Source organism: Erpetoichthys calabaricus, chromosome 17 (assembly GCF_900747795.2).
Source record: "Erpetoichthys calabaricus chromosome 17, fErpCal1.3, whole genome shotgun sequence".
Lineage (NCBI taxonomy): Eukaryota > Metazoa > Chordata > Cladistia > Polypteriformes > Polypteridae > Erpetoichthys > Erpetoichthys calabaricus.
Genome location: NC_041410.2, coordinates 97,746,260 through 97,772,580, shown reverse-complemented (window position 1 = coordinate 97,772,580; position 26,321 = coordinate 97,746,260). Strand labels below are relative to the sequence as shown.

The following is a 26,321-nucleotide window of genomic DNA, read 5'->3' as shown; positions in this document are numbered from 1 at the left end:
GGTATAACGGGGGAGATTAGGTCAACTCAAAACCCAGGACAGATGGGATGCATGGACTACAATTCCCATCAGGTAGCAGGAGGGCGCCAGAGATGAGGTGCGTCCTCATCATCTACGCGCTCAAAGTTCCGAGTGCCGCCAGTTGAAGCGGAGTCTTATCGAAGACCACAGGTACGTACAGCGTTATTTTTCTTAATTCATTTGGGTGATAATGTCATTGTTTTGCCGGAGTAAAACTTTTGTCAAAGAGTAGGTCTTTGTGTCTCATTGTGGGTTGAGTTTAGCCATGTAGAATTTCCAAAAGGCAAGTTTTTTTTCCGTTTGTTTGTTATACTCGACTAACGCAGGTTACTTCAGTTTGCAAATGTGTAAAAAACAATGAAACTTGAGTATAAATAATTAAATGTGTCATGAAATATGTGTTTGTTGCTTATTTCTCCAAGAAGGTATTTAAGTATTCTTTCATTTATTTATTTCGGTGACAACGCCAACACGAGATGCTTCTTGGCAACGAATGCAGCGCAACGCGAAATATGGCCGTCGTGTTTGCCCATCAGAGTTGAGAGGGCGGGCTCTAGCGAGTACTGTGTTTTGATTGGTGAATCGTCGGAGGGGGGGGGGGAGTTGCACAGTCGCAATTTTACAGAAGACTGTACGTAAATCGCGGGATTCCAAGGCCAACAAAGCGCATGCTCAGAGTTGTGGCCGTGCTCGTTCGAGTCGGACACGAGTGCAGGGAAAAGTTGACCAGAATTAGCACGTGAAGCGGCCACTTTAACTAGAGAAGCTCTGAATTTATCATCCGACGTGGACATCTGCCTATAAATGTAGTACCTTACGCCCAAAAGATTTAAGCAGGCTCGGGCGACGATTCACCAATCACAACACAGGACTCACCAGGGTCCACCCTCTGAACTTTGACAGGTGAAATGACAGTTTTTTATGTCGATGCGTGCGGTGTCACTTAAATAAATAAAATACAATAAATAAAATACAATAAATACATCAGCCTGCACTGGTGAGGAGAGCAAAATCGTCCCAAAGCATCTCGATAAAGCTCTCAATATAACTGAATTCCCCAAAACTGTATGATATGCTCAAAATTAGTGCAAAATGTGATGAAGTGAAACTAGAATAATTGCCTGTAAATACGATTCCTATTTAAATTAGTCCTGGCTGGGACATTATCCTATTGTGGTGGGCACACTTCCACCCCACAAGTCGGCCTAACTTGCATTCCTTTGTGCAGGGGGCCGAATGTACAGAACTGCATAGATGGTGACCAGCCTAGAATTTGAACCCAGGTCCTTAGAACATGGAGGCAGTGTGCCACCGCATTGCCCTCTACAGACATCTCCATTTCTGAAAGCGGTCATAAAATCCTGTGGCATTCTCCTTCAGACGGCTGATCGGTTTTTCAAGGCAAACAGACCTGAATGGTTGAGTGGGCATTGAGCGCGTGCTCCCCCGATTTGCCCCCAACTCTGTTGACTGTCCCCCGCACCCTTCGGGAGGGGGTCACGCCATCCACACTCGCGTGGTTTCAATTCTTCACATCTTCTCCAGAACTTTGGAACTGAGGTGTGGGTCCTGGTCAGACTCAGGGTGTGCAGCTCTCATTTGCTGTTGTTCTTTTTGGTTTCCGTTGAACCTTTTAAAGTCCTCTGCTTCTCTTTCTTTTGCAGGTCTCTCATTATCTGGGTGAACAGACCCCTGCCTTTGTGGGCTTTACAGGTGAGGAGCCTCTCCGGGTGTCCCGGTGGCACCCTGTCATTATGTAGCACATGAGTGGCAGCAGCTTCAGACTGTCATTTGCTTTTGTGATTTATATCATTGCTTGTCTGGCCCATGTAGGGCGTCGCCCAGGAGCCGTGACTTAGCTAAGACTGGCACTGTGGTGCCCAACTGTAGGTGCAGTCCCCCTTCATTTATTGTGTGTTACTGAGGAGCTTCAGATGTATTTTTATGTAATTCATTGAGTCCCATTATCACCTATACAGTGTCTGAACTGCTTGCAGCTGTGGATGTACAGTTAGGTCCATAAATATTTGGACAGGGACAACTTTTTCTAATTTTGGTTCTGTACATCACCACAATGAATTTTAAATGAAACGACTCGGATGCAGTTGAAGTGCAGACTTTCAGCTTTAATTCAGTGGGGTGAACAAAACGATTGCATAAAAATGTGAGGCAACTAAAGCATTCTTTGAACACAATCCCTTCATTTCAGGGGCTCAAAAGTAATTGGACAAATTAAATAACTGGAAATCAAATGTTCATTTCTAATACTTGTTTGAAAACCCTTTGCTGGCAATGACAGCCTGAAGTCTTGAACTCCTGGACATCACCAGATGTTCGGTTTCCTCCTTTTTAATGCTCTGCCAGGCCTTTACTGCAGCGGCTTTCAGTTGCTGTTTGTTTGTGGGCCTTTCTGTCTGAAGTTTAGTCTTCAACAAGTGAAATGCCTGCTCAAGTGGGTTAAGATCAGGTGACTGACTTGGCCATTCAAGAATTTTCCACTTCTTTGCTTTAATAAACTCCTGGGTTGCTTTGGCTGTATGTTTTGGGTCATTGTCCATCTGTATCATGAATCAATGTGACTGCTGTATTTAGCTGGATTTGAGCAGACAGTATGTCTCTGAACACCTCAGAATTCATTCGGCTGCTTCTGTCCTGTGTCACATCATCAATAAACACGAGTGTCCCAGTGCCACTGGCAGCCATCACACTGCCTCCCTCACCGTGTTTTACAGATGATGTGCTATGCTTTGGATAATGAGCTGTTCCACGCCTTCTCCATACTTTTTTCTTGCCATCATTCTGGTAGAGGTTGATCTTGGTTTCATCTGTCCAAAGAATGTTCTTCCAGAACTGTGCTGGCTTTTTTAGATGTTGTTTAGCAAAGTCCAATCTCGCCTTTCTATTCTTGAGGCTTATGAGTGGCTTGCACCTTGCAGTGCACCCTCTGGATTTACTGTCATGCAGTCTTCTCTTTATGGTAGACTTGGATATCGATACGCCCGCCTACCCCCTGGAGAGTGTTGTTCACTTGCTTGGCTGTTGTGAAGGGGTTTCTCTTCACCATGGAAATGATTCTGCGATCATCCACCACTGTTGTCTTTCGTGGACGTCCAGGTCTTTTTGTGTTGCTGAGTTCACCAGTGCTTGCTTTCTTTCCCAGGATGGACCAAACTGTAGATTTTGCCACTCGTAATATTGTAGCAATTTCTCGGATGGTTTTTTTTTTCTGTTTTCGCAGCTTAAGGATGGCTTCTGTCACCTGCATGGAGAGCTCCTTTGACCGCATGTTGTCTGTTCACAGCAAAATCTTCCACATGCAAGCACCACACCTCAAATCAACTCCAGGCCTTTTATCTGCTTAATTGATAAGGACATAACGACGGGCTTGACCACACCTGCCCATGAAATAGCCTTTGAGTCAATTGTCCAATTACTTTTGAGCCCCTGAAATGAAGGGATTGTGTTCAAAAAAGGATTTAGTTGTCTCACATTTTTATAGAATCGTTTTGTTCACCGCACTGAATTAAAGCTGAAAGTCTGCACTTCAACTGCATCGGAGTTGTTTCATTTCAAATTCATTGTGGTAATGTACAGAACCAAAATGAGAAAAAAGTTGTGTCTGTCCAAATATTTATGGACCTAACTGTACAGCAGGACCCAGCTGAGCCCACCACAGGCCGAGGTCACTTGGAGTCTCCCATTTGTGGTGGGAAGAACCCACTGAAACAAACACATGCAAAATAATGAGAGGACTAAACCTCAGAGCTCTGAGACCCGAATCACTGCACTGCCGTGCCAACCCGTAACTGTGCAAGTCAGACCTTTTTAGGATTCGGGGGTCTTCACACACACACACACACACAGAGTCCCATTCTCCGTGTATTTTGGAGTCTTATGATGATTTTTTTATGTCGTCTTATGTTTTGATTTTCTTTTATGGGGGTCTCCTTTTCAGGTGTTATTGAAAGACCTCAGCCATGTTGTTGATGGCAAGGGGGCTGCATTGCTGCTACATGGGGGAGGGGGGGCTTGATGTGGTAACAGGTGACATTTCTGTTGTATAAGATCCTGGTGGCGCACCACATTGTCACCCGTGTTCAGGTTTCTGCATGTTCAGTGGCATCTTGTTGAGCCTGAAATGGGGGCATCGTGATTGGAAGCTGAGCAGGGGGTACAGCTGGGAGTCTGTAATTGACATTGAGGGGGGGACACCAGCAGAAAGGTCCAGTGGGGTAACTCGTCTGAACTTTTTTTTTTTTTTTACTCCCTTTGTTCATCCCTCCTTTGACAATCTGCTTATTCCTCTTGTCTTTGTTCATTTCTTCATTAGGTGTTTGATCCACCTCTTCCATCAGCAGGGCTTCTCAACCACTGGGTTGTGACCCGCTTTTAGGTCATGGGCTGCCACCGGTGGGTCACTGCACTAAGGATTGTGCTCAGCTTGCCAGGTTGAGGGACCCTGTTGTAGAGTTTATCTCAACCCCCTGTGATAAAGAATACCATGAGACATGATAAAGGTTTGGGGCAGCCACCTGTACAATGTATCCTGGCTGCAAAAGTTGAAATTATATTGAACAGAGATGAGTCCAAAACAGAACTGGCTTCAGGCAAGAAAGATGGCGGCTTTAAAGGCCCGCTCAGGAAGTGACGCCATCTCTGGGGCCGGACCCGGAAGTGATGTCATCGAGGGTGCCGGGAACGGTCTGCAAGTAACTGAGAAAGACAGTCGGCACACTCCGCCACCCCCTGGTCGGTTGTGGCATTGCTATTACTCAGGCCCTTCAGCTGCCTCCTACTCGCACGTGTGTGACGCCCTCAAGTGTTCATTGAGTATTTCTGACTCCTTTCATTCATGGCTACACTCCATTTACTTTATTACTCTCACTCCCTCTGCTTATCCCCCTCTTTTAAGTATTTTTTTACCCCCTTTCAACCCTTTTTTGTTCCTTTGTCACTGAGTTTTTGTTTGCCCCCCTTTGTTCACCCACCTTCATTAACTATTTATTCACCCCTGTGTGAAGTGAAGTGTGTCGATTCACTACTACATTTTGTTTTTTGACTCTGTGTAGTTTAATTTTGCTGCCTTTGCTCATTCCTCCTTTGTATATGTTTTACTCCTTTTGTTCATCCCTTCTTTAACTATTTGTCACTCTTTCTACTCCTTCTTTCATGAAGTGTTTTGTCACTCCTTCATAACACAAGTGTGTGTTCATCCTCGTATTACTTGTTGCTTCACTCCATGTTGTTTAACTGCTCTGTAGGGTTTATGTTTGCTCCCTTTGCTCGTTCCTCCTTTTTGCTATTTCTGTTCAGCCCTGTCTCAGGTTTCTCTTCACTCCTTTTGTTTTCCTTCCACTAAGTGTTTGCTCACTCCTGTGTATTTGATCTCGCCGTCGAGTATTTTTTTCCCACTCTTTACCTTTTGTTCACTCCATTCAGTCACACCTGACTCACTTTGGTTCCACTCCCTATTGTTCTGCCCTCCCTTGAGATGTTGTTCAGCACTTTTGATCCTTCCACCATTTAGTGTTTGTTCACTCCCTTGTCTTCCTCCTCCATGTGCTCGTTCACCCCTTCCTTAAGTGTTGTTTCATTCCCTTTGTTTGTCGCTCCCTTGGGTATTTTAATCTCTCCATTTGTTTTTTATCCTCGTACCTAAATCAGCCTCTCTTGTGATGTCTGTCTTATTCTTGTGTCCAGGTCAGGCAGGGGGCGCCCCATTTACTGTATTTTTGTATTTGTTGTCCACCTTCTTAACCCATTTGGTCAAACGTGGGTTTGCTTAAGCCGCATCAGGAGGATGCCTGGCCATCACAGGTCACCCCGGCTCATGCACTTATGCTGCCACCAGTTAGCTTTGGGATGTGAGAAAGGACCCAGGAAATTACGCCAACTGCACAAGGGCCCAAACTGGAAACGAGGCAGAGAGACAGTGTGGCGTAGTGGTTAGGGCTTTGAACTTTAGTCCCTGAGGTTGGTGTGTTCAATACCCGCTACTGACACTGTGAGGCCTGAGCAATTCGCTTCACTTTCCTGAGCTCCGAGTTGATCTCCAAATGTTTCAAGGCATCAGTTACATAACAAGTAACTGAGTGACCGAGGGCCACCAGGCCTGCCCCAGTGCCCACTCGCTGGCCTTCCAGATTGTCTTACCCTTCTCCACTTCGACCTGGGGACAGAAGATGATCGCAAGAATTGTTTCTGAAGACACCCAACAGCACAGCAGTGTCAGGGGACACGTCTAACGCAGCGATGAGAATGACAGGGCCAATGGCAAAGCGAATAATAGGAACAATTAGAATAATTCTAATAAATCCAGCACAAAGCGGCGGTGTCAACATTCAGAATAATCAAATGGCTGCTTATTAGAAAACCTGAGTCATTTCATCTGTCTCGCAGCTCGGCATAAACAGGCAGTAGGGCTCGATTCATGTTCTTACAGCCACACAAAGTGCTCAAACAAAGAGAGAGATTAAAATTCACAGTGGAAACTTCTCGAAGAAGCCGGAAGGCACAAGAGTATTTTTGAACCTCCTTGAAAAGCCTCGGCCTGACAAACGCGTACACCTTAATGGACGTTCAAACCTAATAGGCGCCCTCACATTCGAATAGCGCAGAATTACATGCAATCAAAATAACATTTGCACGTCATGTAATCTGCCGGCCCTTTTTGTGCCGGTGCGGTGTGCGCTGATGGCCGGCTAATTGGTATCATTCTCCTCGTCTCACTGTCATTTTCTCTCTCCTCTCCAGGTTTTAGTGGCTCTTATCAGCTTGTCGGAGACAATGCTGCTGGTGTATCTCAGCTACAAGGTGGGTAGGCCCTGTTATTACATTTTACATGAGCCGACGTGCCGTACTATTTAAAGGCCAACGCTCCAGCAGAATTAAGATTCCCTCAATATGCTCCATGAAGCCGTTTGTCAGGATCTGCTTGGCGAATGCGTTGGCAGGAGGAATTTGCATGCCAGGGTTCTGCTGAAGTAGTAGTAATAATCATAATGATCAGTATGAAAAGTGACAAACTGAAGGAACGTGCAGGTGGTCCCAAGCTAGGTGGGATGGCGGATAATGCGGAATCAGCTGATTCATTACTGAGGGACCTGGACGCGATTCACACCGAGGCGGACTTGTGGCAGAAGAAACTTCATTTAAATGCGTAGAAGTTGTTAGACTTCACTTGTTTCCTTTGGGTTGCCTTTCTAGGCTTTTTAATTTCGACTTATTTTTGCCATTTTCCTTTCCTAGTAATTTTTTTTGTTAGTTAGTTAGAGGAATAGACATGAAAGATGCTATATAATGGACAGATAGGTAGAAGCTTCATCAATCCTGAAGGAACCTGCAGAGTTACATCCAGTGCCAGAAGAAGCCAATATGGAACACTTGAAGGTCCCATAGTGTGGGTTTGGGGGTGTGGGGATCGTTATGTCGTAAAGGTCCAGAGTGTGTGCCGCTTGACTTTAATAAATGGTGCTCCTCTGTGTCCGTAGCATGCATTCTGTGTTATTATTGGACCTTATGGACCGGATGAGCAGGTCCTCTCATTGTCTAGCGTGCACATCCCTTCAGTTACCAAAAAGGCACCCCATGGGCTCCATAGCATAGAACTTGTAGAAAGTTGTGGAGTGTGCAGTCTTTCAGTTACACAGATGGCGCCACCCAGTGTCCAAAGTGCACATTCAGTATTATTAGATACTTTCCCCCATCGGTGTGTGGCATATGCACCCTCTTGAGTTACCAGAAAGGCACCCCTTGGTGTCCATAGCATGGCAGTGAGATTAGGATTTTTAGAATATGACTCTGTTCCCAGGGTCTCTCCATAATGTGCTGGGGGCTCATTGCGAGGACAGGAGGCACTGACCATCCAGCCGTTTTGTGTGGTTATAGTTGACGGTGGCCTAGGTGGCCGCCTTTGTCGCCTAATGGATTGACCAGCTGTGGGTGCAGCAGCAGATATAAAGGCACAAATATACACACGACTAGAGTTCTCATCATCTTTAAGTGTGCTAACCAGGTACAAATACGCATGTAGCCTGAATTATCAAGAATTAAATTAACAAAGTGTTGGCTTTTACCAATGTACATGTTCTTATCAGTTAGAATTTCACAGTTCAGGATGCCAGTCCTGGCAGGCACAGTATATTGGCACATGGCGTCATTGTCTGTGAAGCTGTCTGCCAGACCAGCTCAATACCATTCATCAAACAGTGAGCAATGCCACCTCGGCTCATTATTGTGCCTGGCGCTCCTTGGAACAACACCGTTGTCTCAGTCTGTGTGCCCAGGACCTCACATAGGGGGTGAGAGTCATTGCCAGGATAGTAAGCAGCGTCCTGAGTGACCACCTGCTCTACCACTACTTTTTCCAGTGAGTTCCGCTTGACCCACAAGATTAATCCAGCCACTCTAATGCCAGTTCTTCAGCACACTCCTGAATGGCCACTACAGACCGGTAGAAAACATACAAGAGTTACCTGTCAGATGACCCCAACTTCCTCAGGAAATCAAGGTGACTGACAATTCTTGTGTATGGATGGCTTCGGTGTTGGTACTCCACTCAAGCCTGTCGTTCAGATGCACCCCAAGGTATTTGTAGGTCCTCACCACCGCTACATCTTCATCATCAATGAGAACCAAGGACAGAGTGGGCTTGACCACCCTGAAGTCTACAATTTTGTCTTCTTGATGTTGAGGTGCAGGTGGCTCAGTTTGTACCATTCATCATAGACCTTGACTGGTGCCCTGTATTCAATTTCATGCCCACTACTGATGTATCCATTTATGGCTGTCATTGGAGAATTCCTGCAGATGACCTGATTCAGTATTGTGTCTAAAGTCTGAGGTGTCCAGGGTGCACCAGATGGGAAAACCCCAGTGTTGCTCATAACCATGTCTAATGTACAGTTGCTACCATGACATGGTGCCAACATCAGCCCACATTGACCAGAGCTTCACCCCCAGCAGTTTGGGCTGGATGGTGTTGAATGCACCAGAGAAGTCATAAAATGAGATCTTCATCCTGGTACCCTTCTTTCCAGATGGGAGTCGGCTCTATTCAGTAGATAGATGACAGCATCGTCCACCCCAAGTGGTCCTGATAGGCAGACTGCAGATGGTTCTGACCAGTGAGCCACCCCAAGGTCTTCATAATTTGTGAAGTTACAGCCACCAGTTGGTAGCCATTTAAGACTTTTGAATGCACTGCCTTGGGGACTGAGACCACACAAAGTGTTTTCCATACAGCTGGGTCCCTTTGTCGGATCAGGCTCTAATTGAGATGAACTACACACTCCTTCAGTGCCTTAGGGTTAACACCGTCGTATCTGGCAGCTTTACGCTGACCGAGTTTCTGTAGTACCTTTGTCAACTGGTCCACTGTGAAGGTCAGTCGTGGGTAGCTGGGAGGTTGGCAGAATGGTGGGTGTAAGTCATTGTAGCTGTTGCATAAGGACAGAGACACTAGCACTTGGTATGCAAAAGTGTGAATGTAAAGTGAGGAGGAGGAAGGGTGTGTGGCCAGGGGCAGATGGTCCTGCAGAGCAATGTGGGCTGGAGAAGCTTTACGAAGATCCTCACATTTTGAACTTTTAAAGGCCTCGGCCCCATTTTTGGGCTTGAACAGGTCAGAAAGACTGCCTTTTGAGTTCGGGGCCAGTCTGCTTTTGGTGAGGCCTATTTCTGATGCCCTCTTAGAGAAGTCCTGGTCTGGCGTCTGTTTTGTTTGAGGTCTTTGTACACTTTTTGACTGCTTTGTGTTGCTGTGTCACAATATGCAATTCTTTATCACAAATGTTTAGATATACTTAACTGTCTTTATTTGTTTAGTTGTGGACAGAGGTTTATGATTTGCCCATCTGTACTTTTTGAAATAAATAAGCATTTTTAACTTTTTAAAGTCTGAACGTAATTGGCCAAAACACCCGTCTCTCGACTTTGGGGTCAGGCTTGTTGGGGTGAGGCCTGTTTCTGTGGCAGACATAGTGAAGCCCGGATCTGGCGTCTGGATTATTGTGAAGCCTGCTCACCATTTTTAACCAGTTTGTGTTGCTCTGTCACAACAGAATTCTTTAAAAGCCTTCACCTTATTTTGGGCCTGTGCAGGCCATAAAGCCTAACTTTTGACTTCTAGGGTTTGGCAGCCTGGGGTAAGGCCTTTGCAGTAGGATCAGATCAGAAATAAGGGGCAGGTCTGTCCTTTTCTGTTGTGTCTGCTGTCCTTTTTGTTCTTCATCAGGGCAGCAAAGCACAATGAGAGCCCCCTCAGGTTGGCAGCTGTGAGGCTCCTTTTCTGAGACCCCTTCCAACCCCCTCCCTTCACTAAAGCCCACTAGTATCCCAGTCCTCTTGCATTATAATTGTTTTCTCTCCTGCACTAAATGCTGTTTGCTTTTCAAGCTGGTGTTGGTGTCCATCTTCTTTGGGTACCCCATTAGAAGGTCTGCACCCTGCTTTGAAAATAAACCTTGACATATTTTGTTTTTTCCTAAAACTAACGGTGCAGCTCTACACTTTCTTGGTCCCCACAATGTGCCTACGGTGGGATCTGAACCCCCGCACCATGTGGTCTGAAGGCTCTACTGTCTCATATGTACTGTATAATGTCCATATAATGGAGCCTTTCAGCCACCTCCTACAGTAACGTTGTTTCTTGCTCGTTTTTGCGTGTGCTTCTAAAGGCACTATATACTGTAATAAAGTCAGCCTGCCTAGTGTTTCGTGGGAGTCGACTCACAATCAAGCTATTGTAGATATCTGTGACCAGGAATCCAGGGCAGCTGCCCCCCATTCTGCATCTCGAGAATTTGGCAAGAGGCCCGTCCGTACTGATTTGTCATCGTTTCACGTCCTTCTTTCTCGAGGGAACAGCATTTGGGATGTAGGAAGTGATGCTTCGAGCTGAGGCGTCAGTTTCACAGCAGGAGACAAACCACACAACAACAAAAAATGCTGCTTAATAAAGATTCTTCCTGGAGCAACTTGTGAGAGAAATGAAAAATAAGCATCCCAGTTAGTAAGGATCTCCACTGGACCCGTAAAGCAGCCATAGCACCTGCACTCCAGAACAGGCCATCCACCAGAAGCTAAGTCTGTATGGGCCCAGCCAGTACTGGGATGGGAGACCAACCAGAAAAGCCTGGGATGGTGTTGGAAGAATGATTGAGGCCAGCAGGGGGCGCATACTCCATGGTCTGTATGTGCATCCTTAATGCCCCAGTGTTGTGATGGGGTCACTGTGCTGTAACAATTGGCACCGTCCTATGGATAGATGAAAAATTGGGATCCTGACCCTCGGTGGTCATAAAAGATCCCTGGGCATCTTTCAAAAAGAGCAGGGTATTCCCCGATGGCCTAACTAAATTGCCCACCTCAGCCAATGCCCTCCTCGAACTCACCCATTCTAGCCTCCTAATCATCCCACATCTCTAGTTGGTTACTATGTTTTTGACCCCTTCACCCTAGTAGCTAATGTGTGGTGACCATACATACGTAAGAATGGCTGCCGTCATATCATCCAGGTGGGTGCTGCAAAATTGTAGTGGTTGAAGTGCCCCCGACTGTCTATGTAAAGCGCTCTGAGTAGCGAGAAAAGAGCTGCATAAAAGTAACTTTCTAATCTAAATGTGGCAGCTAAGAAATGTAGTGATGCCACTTGAGGAAGAAGACTTCATGCACTCGGTACTAATGTCAGCCTCCAGACCTCTTCAGTATCCGTGTCAATTCAGATATCTCTGCTTAATGTGACTTTTACAAATTGAGGGTCCTGTTCTGGCACTGGGTGCTGTTATAAAGTGGTGAAGGGAGTGTGAGGCCTCCAAATCGCTTCACGTTGCCAGACTAGGGCAGGTCGTCTTTGCCTGCCTGGAAGAGAACTCACCCCAATGGGCTTAATCCCAACTCTAGTGGCCTGCCTCTGTCTTTGCAGGCCAAAAAGAGATTTAAGCCTCAACAGTAAACATAAATATCACAAAAGATATCACAAAAGCCCCACAAGAGGAGGGATGACCATAAACCTTTGGTGTGTACATAAAAGGCAAATAAGAAATGTTTATAAACAGAGGATTTTTTTTTCAACCAAACTTAAAACATACGAAGAAAAGCTCAAAAGGGCAAAAATTGTCAAAAGGTTTGCTTAGAAAGGCAGTCCACAGCTGTACACAATCCAGAAGAATAATCCAAGAACCAAACAGAAAACAAATCGAAATAAACACAAGTATTGTTTAACGTTGGGATTATCAAAGTCCACAATACAGGAATGATCTCCTGCCCTGAGTCTTCTCAACATACTAATGTAGTGAGGGGGAGAGCAGGTGACATCAGGGTGGCCCCGCCTCCTGTGGGCTCCACCCACAAAGAAGAAGGAATATTGATTTGGACATTTAAAGTGACTGAACATATTTATAGAATTACAATTGAAACCAACAGAAATAACAAAGACATGAAAAGTAACAACAAAACGGATGATAAAAACCCAAAATACACACAAATGCACGCTGATACATAACAGGTGCCAATGAAGGAAATCAGCAGGCCAACATCATGCACACGAGGTCAGGTTTAATTAGCTGAATATGCATGTGGAGGGTCTGGGGAAAGGGGTGGAGTCAGAGGCGGGACTAAAGGAGTGGCTGTGTAATGTTAACCACTTATATACCGTCTGTGTTTGTCTGCCTTTAGGATTGTCACATGTATTTCTGGCGTTTATTTGAGGTCTAGATTTGATTTACAAAGTTGCTTTTCTTTTTGTTACCGATTTTTATTTATATAAAAAAAAAAGTGAGCCCCAAACCACAGACGCAAAGTCACTCAGCACAGTAATGGGTTTAAATAAACTGTTTTTATTTTCAACCAACACTTTTAAATTAAACACCAGGTATAACGCTCCAGAACAAATAGATTTCTCCCTCCTACCATCCTCCTGAAGAGTATCGCCCACCGCCTCTTGACTCTTGACTACTGGACAACGCAATGTGCTGCTTTCTATTGAAAACCTGGGAGTACTTCCGGTGCAAGGGCATCGTCAGTCAAAAGTATTTCCAGGTCATATGGAAGCCTCAAAAAGTAGGGAGCGTAACTGCCTGCAGTACCCTCTGGTGCCACTAGTGGACTACAGTTCCCAGCACTCCCTGCTTGTGTTCGAATGGGTACTGAAACCCAGGGATGCTGCCATCTAGCGTATCAGGGAAGAACATAATCACCAGATATCCTCTCTCCTGGTCCTTCAGTTACACTGGCCTCCCAGCCGGGTGAGGATCCCTGTTCAACCCTGGCTGGGATGCCAGTCCTTGTGTGCCATCCATTACAGTAGGTACAACTACCATTTCAAATCTCTTAGCTGTTGCTCGCTTTTTCTCAAGATGTGTGTTTTGGTATGTGACTTTCGAGTGCAGCTTGTCCTTGGATTGTGGGTGCCTGGTTTCGGTTGATCCCGTGCTCTCAACTCTTAGCTGTCCCTTAACCTTGTCCCATGCATTTGCTGATCATCTCCCAGTACTTCTTGTGCCCAGTCACATGTGTAACAGGGTTGTTCGGTAATCCAACCCAATCCAACTATGCCATGAAAGACAAACTACGCCTGTGCATGTGACACGTGCAGCACTCGTGAACCTTGTTAATGACCGTCTTATGTCTGACTTGATCAACCCACTTTCATGTAAGGACCATATTGTTGCTAATATTCAGTTCAGTTTACTCTTAATGTTGAACTTTGGTCTCCTCACAAGCCAAGGGTGCCTGCACATTTTTTAAATTTTAAAGCATTAAATGGGAAATGCAAAACCAGGTAAGATTTAACTACTAACTAAGTACCCATATCCATTAAATATACCACAGGGGACTCATAAAAGACGACTTCAACTTAACACCAAAAAAGTAATTTAGGAGATATGAGTGCAGTAAATGAAGGCAAACTCATGAGAATAAAAAGATTAAAATGAATAGAAGGTTGCCCACTTGGCAGCTCTAAAGAGGAAATAAAAAAACTCCACCTAAGAACATGTCTGGAGGAAACAAGGCCGTCGGAGACCTCCGAGTAATCACATGGGAAGACCACCCAAAACATCTCAAGTACGATCCCCTGATGTAAGCCCCCATTTCACTTCTCATAATATGAGCTTTCTCAGCTTTACTAATGGAGGAGAGCAGTAATATGTCTAATATGCAGCCCCCCACGACTTTGCTACTGGCAGCCCCCGTGGTTTTGTCCGTTCAGAACCCTTTCACTAATGTAAAGCTGCCTTAACATCTCTACTGTGAGACCCCCAGCTTTCCAAACGATCACCAGTAGTAGTTTATCTGCTGTATAAGGAAACAGTAAGGTCTGTGTGTTGTGTGTGTCCGGTCCCTTACAGCAATCTGATTGGTCAGTTTAGCTTTGGTGACGTAATCGAAAGTGGAAGTGCGAGTGTGAGACGCTCAAAGAGGAAAAAAAGCCGGAGGAGTCGGTGCTGAGAGCGTCTCCTCCAGAGTTGGAATGCGTAAAACTCGGCAGGAGGTGAAAAGGGGGTCTTGAAAATAACATCAGCGTCCAAGAAGAAGGCTTTACGAGGTTCAGACATAGAAGGAAACGGTGGAATGGCGCTGATTGTACATGTAGGACAAGAGAGAGCTTATGTATTTCTGTATTCTGTTACCCATCTGTGACATTAAGTGTGGCCCGTCTATTCTAAACCCTTCAAAAGGTCACTAATGTACTCCGGTGGTGGTCTTTGGAGGATTCAGGACATGTTCAGACTCTGTCACTTCCTGCACACTTTATTATGTTGCTGATTTTATTTATAGTGGATATGTTGTCCATTTTTGCCCATCAGTCTCCATGCATAATGTCAAAGTGAAAACACGTCCTCAGAAAGAATAGAAAATCAATTGAAAATCAAAACCTGAAATCTCTCAGACACTCCCACAAGTATTCAGAGCCTCTGCTGTGGCACACCACATTGAGCCCAGGTGCTTCCTGTTGGCTTTAATTCTCCTTTAAGATGTTTCTAGAACTTGTGGCCAAAGTGAATTGGCTAGACGTCATTAGAAAGGTGCGTGTGTCCCTGTGTATTGAAGGTCCCATAAATCGCACTGCAAATCAGAACCAAAGCCCAGCCATGAAGTCCACAGGACTCTGTAGAGTTTGTGATCAAGCTGTGGTTAGGCAAAGATCGGGACAACGGGATGAAATCATTTCTGAAGCCTTGACCGTTCCCAGGAGTGCAGTGGTCTCAATGATTGTGATATGGAGGAAGCTTGGAGGCACCAGGACTCTTCCTAGAGTTGGCCGTCCAGCCAAACCGAGTAGCCAGGCAAGAAGGGCCTTGGTCAGGGAGGTCACCAAGCACCCAGTGGTGACTCCAACAGAACGTCAGAAGTCCTCTGCTGAGATACAAGAACCTGTCTAAATAAGATCATCGCAGAAACATTCCATCTATCAGGCGTTCATGGAAGAGTGGCTAGATGGAGAGAACATGTGAAGAACAAAGGATTCTCTGGTCTGACGAGACAAAAAGTGAGCTCTTCAGGCAGAACTCCAAGCTCTATGTCTGGTGACGACCAGGAACTACTCATCACCAGCATAATAACATCCCTGGGCTGAAGCATGGTGGGGGCAGTACCATGCTAGGGGGGGGTTCAGGGACAGGGGGAAGCAAACAATTACCGATAGGTCTATGAAGAAGATCAGCTCCAGAGTGCAGCCCACTTCAGACTGGAGTGACGGTTCATTTACATACGGTGCTGGACGGGCTTCAGGACAACTCGGAGTGTCCTTGAGTGGCTGATGCTTCACCCTCACAGAACATGTGTGTGGAGAGCTGAAGATGGCAGTGTGCAGACGCGTCCCTTTAAATCTGACAAGAAAACTGGGATACACTGCCCAAATCCAGGTGTGCCAAGCTGGTAGAGACTTACCCAAAGCTGCAACTGAGAGGCTTAACTCCTTTCGGGCTGAATATTTTTTACAAAAAACATAGTTTTCTGAAAAGCAATGGTTTAACATAGAAATCAACATAAAACATCTGTTGCTGCATGCTGTGGCTGCCAGTTTGACAAGAATGTGCGACAGGCATGCTGCCAGGCTGTCTTTGTGTGGCTGGGGCAGCAGCAGCAGTCATGGTCGCAGTGTATTGCAGTCTGGTTTTTACCTCTTATCATTGTTAAGTGGCAGTCCTCCCGGGTGAACAGTGCTGCAGGAGTGTCAACAACTTGTACCTGCTCAGCACCATGATTAGCTGGGGACCAGTCAGCTGAAGTTGGAACCTCACATTCATTTTTGATCGCTTGTATCAAAATCGGAGTCTGACAAGTCATAGTCCAATTTAGAGAGAATAGGCAAAAGATTGTCCACGGAGCATTTTGCTTTACACGTCTGCTTTGATATCTCGCCAGATGTCAGTGCCATTTTTGCTGTTGTTTGTGCCTTGCTACTCACGGGTGCGCAGGAAATCTCAGTCAAAACCAATGAAGCTAACTTTCCTTCTAACAACGAGAGTCCAACTAAAATAAACGGTTGGTTTTGTCACAGTTTACAATTGATTACCATCGTCAACTCCTCCTTTTGACAAAAGTTGACATCAGCCCTGAAAGAGTTAAACAAAGGACTGAATTAAAGGTCTGAGTAGTTTTAGGAATAGAGATTGGAGGTTTTGAATTACAATAACTTTCTTAGAACATGTTTTCTCTTTGTTATTATATTGGCACAAACATCAAATTAAAATTTATAACACAAAGTGTGCGGAAAGTGAAGGGGTCTGAGCACTTTAAATAATCTTGGCAGATTTCTGATCTTCCAGCAGTTCCACTCTGTCCTGGTATATTAAGTGTCAACGTTTGCAATGCTCCATCTGTTGAAATGTGTTTTGTGATTTATGTAGTAACAAAATGAGTTGCATGTTTCATTCCAACAGGTGGTGCCTGGCAAGCATTAGCACTGCTTTTGATAATCCTGTATGAAATGAGGCAGTGGGCAAACTGACACTGTAACTTAATATAGGAAAATTGACATCGAATTAAAAAAGAATGATGGCGGGAGTACAAAATCTCATCTGCAGTCCATTAAACATTCTGGTGATCTGCCCGTATTAATGAGAGCAGGAATCAATCATGTAAATAAAAAAAACTAATTCCATTAACAGCTGTAAAGAGGGCACGCTGGTCTCCCAGGTCCCTGCAGTCAGACCACCAGTGCAACCGTCCGAGGGCTCCAATGTGATTATCACCTCCCTTATGAGCCTTTCTTATTTCCCATCGTTTTTTTTTAAGTCTCCTTTATTAGGTTATGGTGTCATGTCGGTTGTATGCACCATCTCTCAAATTGAAAAGTGCCACGCATTTGAGTATCGGACGTGACAAACACGCCTTAGGATGGAGAATGACGCTCCTGAGCAGGCGAGGGACGTCGTAGGTGTGGTGGACTGCAGCCCCCTGATTAGCTGATGCTTCTGTGCTTTGATTAAAGTGATGGACCACTAGGCTGTAATGCGAGACCACCCAACGCCTCTAATGGATGCTACCTGTAACGTTTCCATTATGAAGCTTTCAGAGTCTCCTGAATGTAATCCCGTCTGTGAGGTCTCTCATGTGAGCCCTCCCGACTCCTCTAATGGTTGTCGCCGACAATTTTCCTGTTATGAAAGCCTTCAAGATGTCACGAATGTGCGCCGCCTCTAATGTGAATTCACCAACGCAAGCCCCCTCTTAGCTTTCCTTAATATGTGCTCCCCTCTCCTCACCTAGCCTTCCATTTTCTAAACCCCTTCAGAGCACATCATGGAAAAATCCAGCAAAAGGCACAGACCAACCGCAGTCAGTGGGGGGTTAGGGGGGCACCAGAGCCTATAAAATGTCTTCACCCCCATGGACGTTGTCTCCTTTTCTTCTTAAGTAACACTGAATCCCATCGGATTTCCTTTGGCCTTTTTTTTTAGTTGATGTTCATCCACAAATAAAAAGCGAAAACCGATCCCTGCCAAGTGGTCCAAATGAATGACAAATATAAAACACGAAATAACTGTTCACCCCCTTGAATATGGCAGACAGTGACTTTAGAAGTCCCCTCATTAGTTCAGTGGAGGTCGCCTGTCTGGGGTTCCAGTTGATTGTATCAGAAGGTCCAACTTGTGGTGAGTCACCATGGTGGCCTGCACAGTGAAGACAATACGTCAAGCAGCTCCATGCAGAACTCAAGTCTGGGGATGGAGACAAGAAAATCTCCAAGTCACTGAACATCCTGTTAAATCGAGCAGGAAGAAATGGAAAAAAGGTGTAAATCGTCTAGAGCAGGCCGTCCACAAGAACTAAAGACATGTGAGGGAGACCACCAAGAGACCTCTGAGAAGTCCAAAGGAGCCACAGGCTACTGTGGGCAACAACTATGCCCACCCGGGTGTGCCATCAGTTGCATCATTGTGGGAGAGTGGCACACAGGACATGCAGGCACATGGGAGACCCCGAAGTCAGCCGCTAGAAGGTTCTGTACTCTGATGAGACCAAAGTGGAGCTTTATGGCCATCAGGCTAAACGTCATGTTATACTTCACGTTATCAGAGACAAACCATCCCTAGCGTGAGGTATGGTGATGGCAGCATGAGGCTGTTGGGATGCCAGTCTGCAGCAGGCCCAGGAGGGTTTGTGAGGGCAGCAAAATACAGGAAATCCTGAAGGAAAACCTGCTGGGGACTGCAAGAAACCTGCACCTCGGAAGAAGACAGCGAGCCCAAACATAAAGGCATGGCGTCAAAACGACAATGTCAGTGTCCTGGAGTGGCCGGGTCAGAGTCCAGATCTCAGTCCAGCTGAGAATGTGCGGCCGGACTCGACAAGGGCCGTTCACTCTCAACCTCCATGACATCTAACAGAGTGAAAAAGAAGCGGTGGCAAAATGGCAGACATGAATGTTAGTCTTTCAGCCAAGCAGACTTCTCAGTTATGTCTATTTTATTAGTTTGTATGTTAACATTGTTGATTTATGTAGCTTCTTTAAGTCTATGTATCTTAATGCTTGTGCTTTGTGGAGTGGGGGGTCCCCCCAAGAGGCAAGACCACCTGCCCGTCACCATCAATGGGCTGCCCTTATCTCTGTATAGACTGTAGGAAAGCCCCAGTCCCTTGCGGTTCATTGAATGTAATGGCATTGGTGAGATCTCTGGTGTTTAGTGCTTTTTTAATTAATTGATTAATTTATTTAATGATTGATTTTTCTAGATTTTTGACCTCTGTCTTCTGTCTTTTGACCATTCTTGGGACTCGTTTTACCTTTGGATTGCCTTCTTGTTTCTGGCAAACCCCCTTTGCTTCTGTGCACTTCAGAACTTATTTTGGGGTCACTGAGCATTTCAGCGATAATAAATCTTTGATTTCTAAAGATTGTACATTTTCCCTTTCTATTGCTAGTTGGGGTTTGACAGCCCCTCCCCAGGGGGGAGCATTTTGGGACTTGCTGTGCTCAGGGACCCCAAGTTCATGAAAGTGACGGAGAGAGAGGCCTGACTTGTAGACTGTCATGGCTGCCACCTGCTGAATGCTGACTTGAAGGGGGTGAATACTCCTGTAATTCATTATTTTGTGTTTTATATTTGTAATTAACTCGGCCCACTTTTTGTTTTCACTTAAGACATTAATGACTTGATCTTCGTCAAGAAAGCCAAATCCACTGTAATTCCGTGCTGTATATCATCCCAACTTATGACAACTTCCAAGGGGGTGAAGACTTTTTATAGGCAACGTAAACTCATGGGAGCCAAAAACTCAAAGAAAGATTGGAGTGCTTGGACAATACCATGCACAACCACGCAAACTGCACACGGACAATACACAACTTGGGTTCAAATGTCTGCCTTTGGAGCTGTGAGCCTGCAGCACTAAATGGTGCACCCAAGAAGCCATCCGTGACCTTTGCTGTTCCAGTTTCCAGTCATGTCATAGTGTTTCGCATACACGCCGACCATAATTTCTGTCACACGAGGAGCTCCCACAGCTTCAGTAATTCAGGCTCCTCATTTCTTCTTCTTCTTCTTCTTCTCCTCCCATGAGCTCTCACTGTTCTTTCACATAACCCAGTCAGCATGTCTCTATTCTGAGCTGCCCAGATTCTTCACGCTCACAATTCGACTCCCTGCTCAGTTTCTCTAATGTCCTCTGTTTTTGGTGTCTCTGATGTGACTCGCCGCAGTTTCATTGACTCAGAGAGTGTCCCACCCCCCTCACACACACTGATAGGCGCCCCAGGCTGTTGGGGACCCCCCCCCCCCACCACCATTTGCATGTGCGCATTACTAGTTTAGAAGTTGAGGGCTCTGCACTGCTTTGGAGTGTTGAAGCTGATTGTTGGTCATTTTCTTCCCCAGATTTAACACAAAGCTAGCAGCTGGCTCCTGGAATTCTGGGGTCTTTTCTTGACTCTGTTGCTTAGAAATGACCCACCCACCCCTTGATAGCTCAAGCCATTGATGAGCACAGAGCTCCTTAATTGTGATTTAGTGCAACAAAACCCAGATCTCCAGTGGTTCAGCTTGCCCAGAAGCCATTATTTGTGTTCTATTGTCTGCCACTGGCCTTTGCGGCTTCAGATGCCCCACAGCGCTGATCCTGGGATGAGCATCTCTGCATTGTGCCACACGAATGAATGGTTCTGCTTGACAGCATGCCTCATGTGCGTGTCAGGGGTGCGCGTCTTCCAATCCTTACTAAAAGACCAGTTTGCATGTCACCACTGACCCTGCTGTCTCGGCTTTAAGCGGCTTGAACCCTGACCTTTTGTTTTTGCTTGTTTCCAGGGTAACGTCTGGGAGCAGGTGCTACGGATTCCTTTCATCTTGGAAATGATCAGCGCCGTCCCGTTCCTGATCACAGTGAGTGGCGGTGGGGACCATGGGCACTAATACCAGAATGCTGTTTTGGAGGCGTAGGTTGCTGACCACTGGGACCGAACAAATTGGTCCAGCGAAGGAGGAAGAATAATTACAGACCGCCACGTGCCCTCGGTCTTTAACCAGCTAGACATCACGTAAAGGATAAAGATGGTGTCCGCCTGGGGGGTTTTAGTGGCGTTGTCCTGTTCACCAAATGGGAATCTCTGAATGGGGCGGACTGTGGTCTTTGAACACACACACTGTGCACACTTCTGCAGGTGGAAATCGCTGATCTTACCTGTCTGTCTGCCTTATAGCACCTTTATCTATCTATCTATCTATCTATCTATCTATCTATCTATCTATCTATCTATCTATCTATCTATCTATCTATCCAGTTAATCCTGCCAACTACGCTATCTATCTATCTATCTATCTATCTATCTATCTATCTATCTATCTATCCATCCAGTTAATCATGCCAACTACGCTATCTATCTATCTATCTATCTATCTATCTATCTATCTATCTATCTATCTCCCTCTCTCATAGTGCCTTTAATATCTGCCTATCTATTGGTGCCATTCACATCTACTACCTGCGTTTATTGTGCCTTTCAGATCTCTTTTTACTCTTCTATTTAGTGTGGTACCTTTCGTTTCTAAGTGGCGATAGTAAAGGTGTTTAGCTTTACCCTACGTAGATGTTCCGTTTCTAGTATAAAGTATGACAGGCCCTGTATTTCTGACAGTTAGTTGTTCGCTCGTCAGTCTTCATCTTATGCGCTCTCGCCGTTGTGCAGAGGATGTTAAGCCGCTGCCTTCCCGTATTTTGCTTGTGAGGCCATGCCGCTGACATTCATCCGAGTTTTAATTAAAGCCTCGTAACTTTCTGCCTAAATGAGCCTCACAGAGCGTATTCTAAAAGTACAAAGTGCCCGATGCAGTAATTAACAACACTGCCACGTTTTCCCCAGCCGTGCTAAATGTTATTTCTTTTCCTGCCAGGGCTTCCCACTGACAGGTTTTCAAAGTCACCTACTCATGCAGATACAAACAGAGCCCCTCCGGCACCTGCCCGCCCACCTACGCCCATGTGTTTTTATACCTACTACTTGGTTTGTTGAAATGTGTTTGTTTGTTTGTTTGTTTGTTTCCCGTCTCGCACTTTGTGTCATTTTCAGACTCCTTTTCTGTCACATTCATCCAGCCCCCAGTGCCGCCCTGTATTGGTGGATTGGTTTATTCTGCATGTCCCAGCTGAATGTTAAGACAGATCCTGCTGAATGTGACACCAGCCGGTGTGTCCGAGGGCCTTCTTTTGACGTTCACCGTTTGTGATTCTTGTCATTCTCACTCGTGTTTTGGGTTGTGAGCTGATCCTGCCTTCTTCCCCCCCTTTATCGTGGTCTCATTAGTCTTTATTCCAGAATGTTGGTGGCTCATCTCTGTACTTTTTTTTTTGCAAATTCCAAATTCTGGCTTTCTGATCCTCACTACTGGTGAGTGGCTGGCATCTCGTGGTTATGGCCTCCATATTTCTGCTCTCAAAGTCTTCTTCGAATGGTGGATTCTGATACCTTCACCCCTGACCTGTGCAGGTTGTTGGTGATGCCACTGATGGTTGTTTTTGGCTTTTCCTTTTTTTTTTTTTTTTTTTTAGAACCTTCCAGATGGTTGTATCAACTACACTTAGTGTTTGTGCAGTGCCTCCGATTGATTGCCCTCTTCTCTCAGCTGTGAAAAGGCGGGCTCTTATCTCACAGAGACCTTTCTGGTCTTCACATGGGTTTATCCTTTTTAACAACACATGTAGTCTTCTCAGGTGACACCCAAGGCTAAAACCAAGAGTTCCCATTCCAAGCTGTTTAGTGTTTGAATAATCAGTCTAACAGGACTCCCCTGGTCAGTCACTTGTTCCCATACTACTGCTTGGCTAAAAACTGGGTGGTCTGCTACAAAAGGTGCTGTCGTCTACACTGTTGAGCACATTTAGAGGTCAATACTAGGAAATCTTCTTCTTCTTCTTTCGGCTGCTCCCATTAGGGGTTGCCATAACGGATCATCTTTTTCCATCTCGTCCTGTCCTCGTCATCTTGCTCTGTCACACCCATCACCTGCATGTTGTCATCTTCAATCACATCCATAAACCACCTCTTAGGCCTTCCTCTGTTCCTCTTACCTGGCAGCTCTGTCCTTAGCACCCTTCTCTCAGTATACCCAGCATCTCTCCAAACCAACGCCATCTCGCCACTCTGGCTTTGTCTCCTAACCGTCCAACCTGAGCTGACCCTCTAATGTCCTCATTTCTAATCCTGTCCATCCTCGTCACACCCAATGCAAATCTTAACATCTTTAACTCTGCCACCTCCAGCTCTGTCTCCTGTGCCACCGTCTCCAGCCCATATACCATAGCTGGTGTCACTACCGTCCTGTAGACCTTCCCTCTCACTCTTGCTGATACCCGTCTGTCACCAATCACTCCTGACACTCTTCTCCACCCATTCCACCCTGCCTGCACTCTCTTTTTCACTTCTCTTCCATAATCCCTGTTATTCTGTACTGTTGATCCCAAGTATTCAAATTCATTTACCTTCACCAGCTCTACTCCCTGCATCCTCACCATTCCACTGACCTCCCTCTCATTTACACACATGTATTCTGTCTTGGTGGTCCTACTGACCTTCATTCCTCTTCTCTCTAGAGCATATCTCCTCCTCTCCAGGGTCTCCTCAACCTGCTCCCTACTATCGCTACAGATCACAATGTCATCAGCAAACCTCACAGTCCACTGGGACTCCTGTCTAATCTCGTCTATCAGCCTGTCCATCACCATTGCAAATAAGAAAGGGGTTTAGAGCCGATCCCTGATGTAATCCCACCTCCGTCACTCCTACCGCAGACCTCACCGCAGTCACACTTCCCTCGTACATATCCTGTGCCACTCTTACGTACTTCTCTGCCACTCCCGACTTCCTCATACAGTACCACAACTCCTCTCTGTCACCTTGTCATCTGCTTTCTGCAGGTCCACAAAGACGCAATGCAGCTCCTTCTGGCCTTCTCTCTACTTCTCCATCAACACCCTCAGAGCAAACATCTCATCTGTGGTGCTCTTTCTTGGCATGAAACCATCCTGCTGCTCACTAATCATCACCTTCCTTCTTAACTGAGCCTCCACTATTCTTTCCCACAACTTCATGCTGTGGCTCATCAATTTTATCCCCCTGTAGTTACTGCAGTCCTGCACATCCCCCTTATTCTTAAATATTGGCACCAGTACACTTCTTCTCCACCGCTCAGGCATCCTCTCGCTTTCCAAGATTCCATTAAACAATCTGGTTAAAAACTCCACTGCCATCTCTCCTAAGCACCCCCATGCTTCCACAGTCAATACTGGGAAACAAAACTATAAAAATAATAATGAGTTCTCTACCCATATTCATCTTTTGATCTCAAACCCAAAAGTCTTCTGCGTACAGCAAAAATAATGAATTGACCTCTGTTTTGTCTTGGTAGAGTACCGTATTTACACGTGCACCACGCGCACATTTTTTTTCCCAAAAATTAGCATTAGAAAATCAGGTGCACATCATACATGAGGAAATTTTTTTCTGTAATGTTTACTTCTTCTGCTTGGGCTCACTTGCACGCACTCTCTCTCTCTCTCTCTCTCTCTCTCTCTCACTCGCACTCTCACTCTCTGTCTCTCGCTCGCTCATTCGCTCGCGCGCTCTCTCTCTCTTTCGTCATACAACAAAAACAGAAGTGCATTTCGCGGAAAACATTCCCTAAACACTTCCTATACAATCACAACGTGCGTCGTACATGGGGCAAATTTTTTTCACTATTTTCTTTGTAAAAATTAGGGTGCGCGTCTTACACAAGAGCGTGTGGTACAGTAAATACGGTAATTTATTCCTCGACTTTCCCCTTTTGTATTATTATTATGTAGCCTTTGTCAGAATGCCTCTAATCTCACACACTTACCACTGTTTCTAAGGTATTGTACTCTATAACTTCTCCCCACCTTCTCTTCTACATTTATAACCTCAGGCAAGTAAGTGTAGTAAAAGACAAGCAGGAGTTAAGTTACAATTTAAATAATGTATTATTGACAATATTCATAAATAATAACAATATGCAAAGTACATTTGAATATTGGCAACCATAAAGCCTGATAAGTACTGTACACAGACTTGTTAGTTACTTAAAAATGTTTCCAGTTCATTTGTGGTCAGCTTTCTTCAGAACAGGCCGCATGCCTGTCTCAATTTGGCTGCCGAGCTGTGCTCTTCATTTTGTTGTCCTTTTCAGTTCATGGTGTGAGATGGTCTTCATCAGTTTGGTGAGAGAGAGAGAGGGTGAGGTAAAGCAAGCAAATGTATAGGTTTTCAGTCCAACCCCTACAGCCAATAGGGCGTCGTGGTACTTAAAGGCTTTTAATACAAGCCAGTTCCAAACAGCCATACTTCAGACCAATGGGGGGACAGAATACTCTCACACCTGCCACCCTCCAAACCAGGTGTTAAGGTAAAACTTGGCATTTGGGCAGCCTGGCTTTCCTGTGGGGGTTAAGAGCATTAGCCAAACTTGTTTGAGGCACTTCATCCAACCCTGTCGTAAAATTGCAAAGAGACTTATTCCTTAAAGGGGGGAAGTGGTTCTTAAACCATTGCTGTTACTATTAATAATGTAACACTAATATTCCATTGCTTTGTCTAAGTTACAAATAAAGACATACAAAATATTTATCAACTTGCATGCAAAATTTCACATCACATCAGCCTCGCCGTTGCAATCCCTTCAGAGGTGACCACAGAAGTGAAGCCTTCAAAGAAGACTCAGTCAGCCATTTGTGCCTTCATGTGACGTCTTTCACAGGGGGGCACTCCTAAATCATACAGAGGAAACCGAGAGCGTCAGGCGTCATGTCATATAGCGCCTTTCACAGTAGTGCACACGAATGATTCAAGAGTGCCATGCTGTTGAGCGTTGATTCTGTGTATGCATCCATTGAATGTGGCGTGGCAGGTGCCCCATCCTCCTTGATGAGTCTGGGCATCCCACCCCAGCTGACTGTGGCCAGACAGGCTTCTCCGGCTGCTCTAAATTGCCTTCTGTCTTTGACTTCTCCCCACAGGTGGGTGTGCCGTCCCTCAGGAACCTCTTCATTCCTGTCTTTCTGAACTGCTGGCTGGCAAAGCACGCCCTGGAGAACATGATCGTAAGTGTCACCACTGCTCGTCCCATCATGTAGTATGGTGCCAGTTAAAATGACAGGGACTGTGAAGTCAGGAGGGGAGGACGGTGGCTGATCGATGGAAAGCAGGGGAGCGTCGTCTCCATGGCCGCCATCATTAAGTTCATTAGAGGGAACAGCTTGATGGTGGCATTGATTGGTGAGCCTGCACGCCACAGGCGACTTTGACAAGTGCTCACAGTGGTCATGCAGCCCACCCAGATCAATCA

At 45.6% G+C, this 26,321-nt stretch overlaps 1 protein-coding gene across 2 annotated transcripts in view; it reads left to right on the top strand.

Annotated features, from left to right (window-relative positions):
• LOC114667844 (potassium channel subfamily T member 2) overlaps positions 1–26,321 on the top strand; it is a 191,458-nt gene that overhangs the window by 94,242 nt on the left and 70,895 nt on the right. For both annotated transcript variants that reach the window (XM_051920531.1, XM_028823348.2), the window contains exons 6-9: positions 1,686–1,734; positions 6,775–6,834; positions 20,775–20,849; positions 25,993–26,076. In XM_051920531.1, coding sequence (XP_051776491.1) covers positions 1,686–1,734; positions 6,775–6,834; positions 20,775–20,849; positions 25,993–26,076 — 268 coding nt within the window. The remainder of the gene's footprint in view (positions 1–1,685; positions 1,735–6,774; positions 6,835–20,774; positions 20,850–25,992; positions 26,077–26,321) is intronic.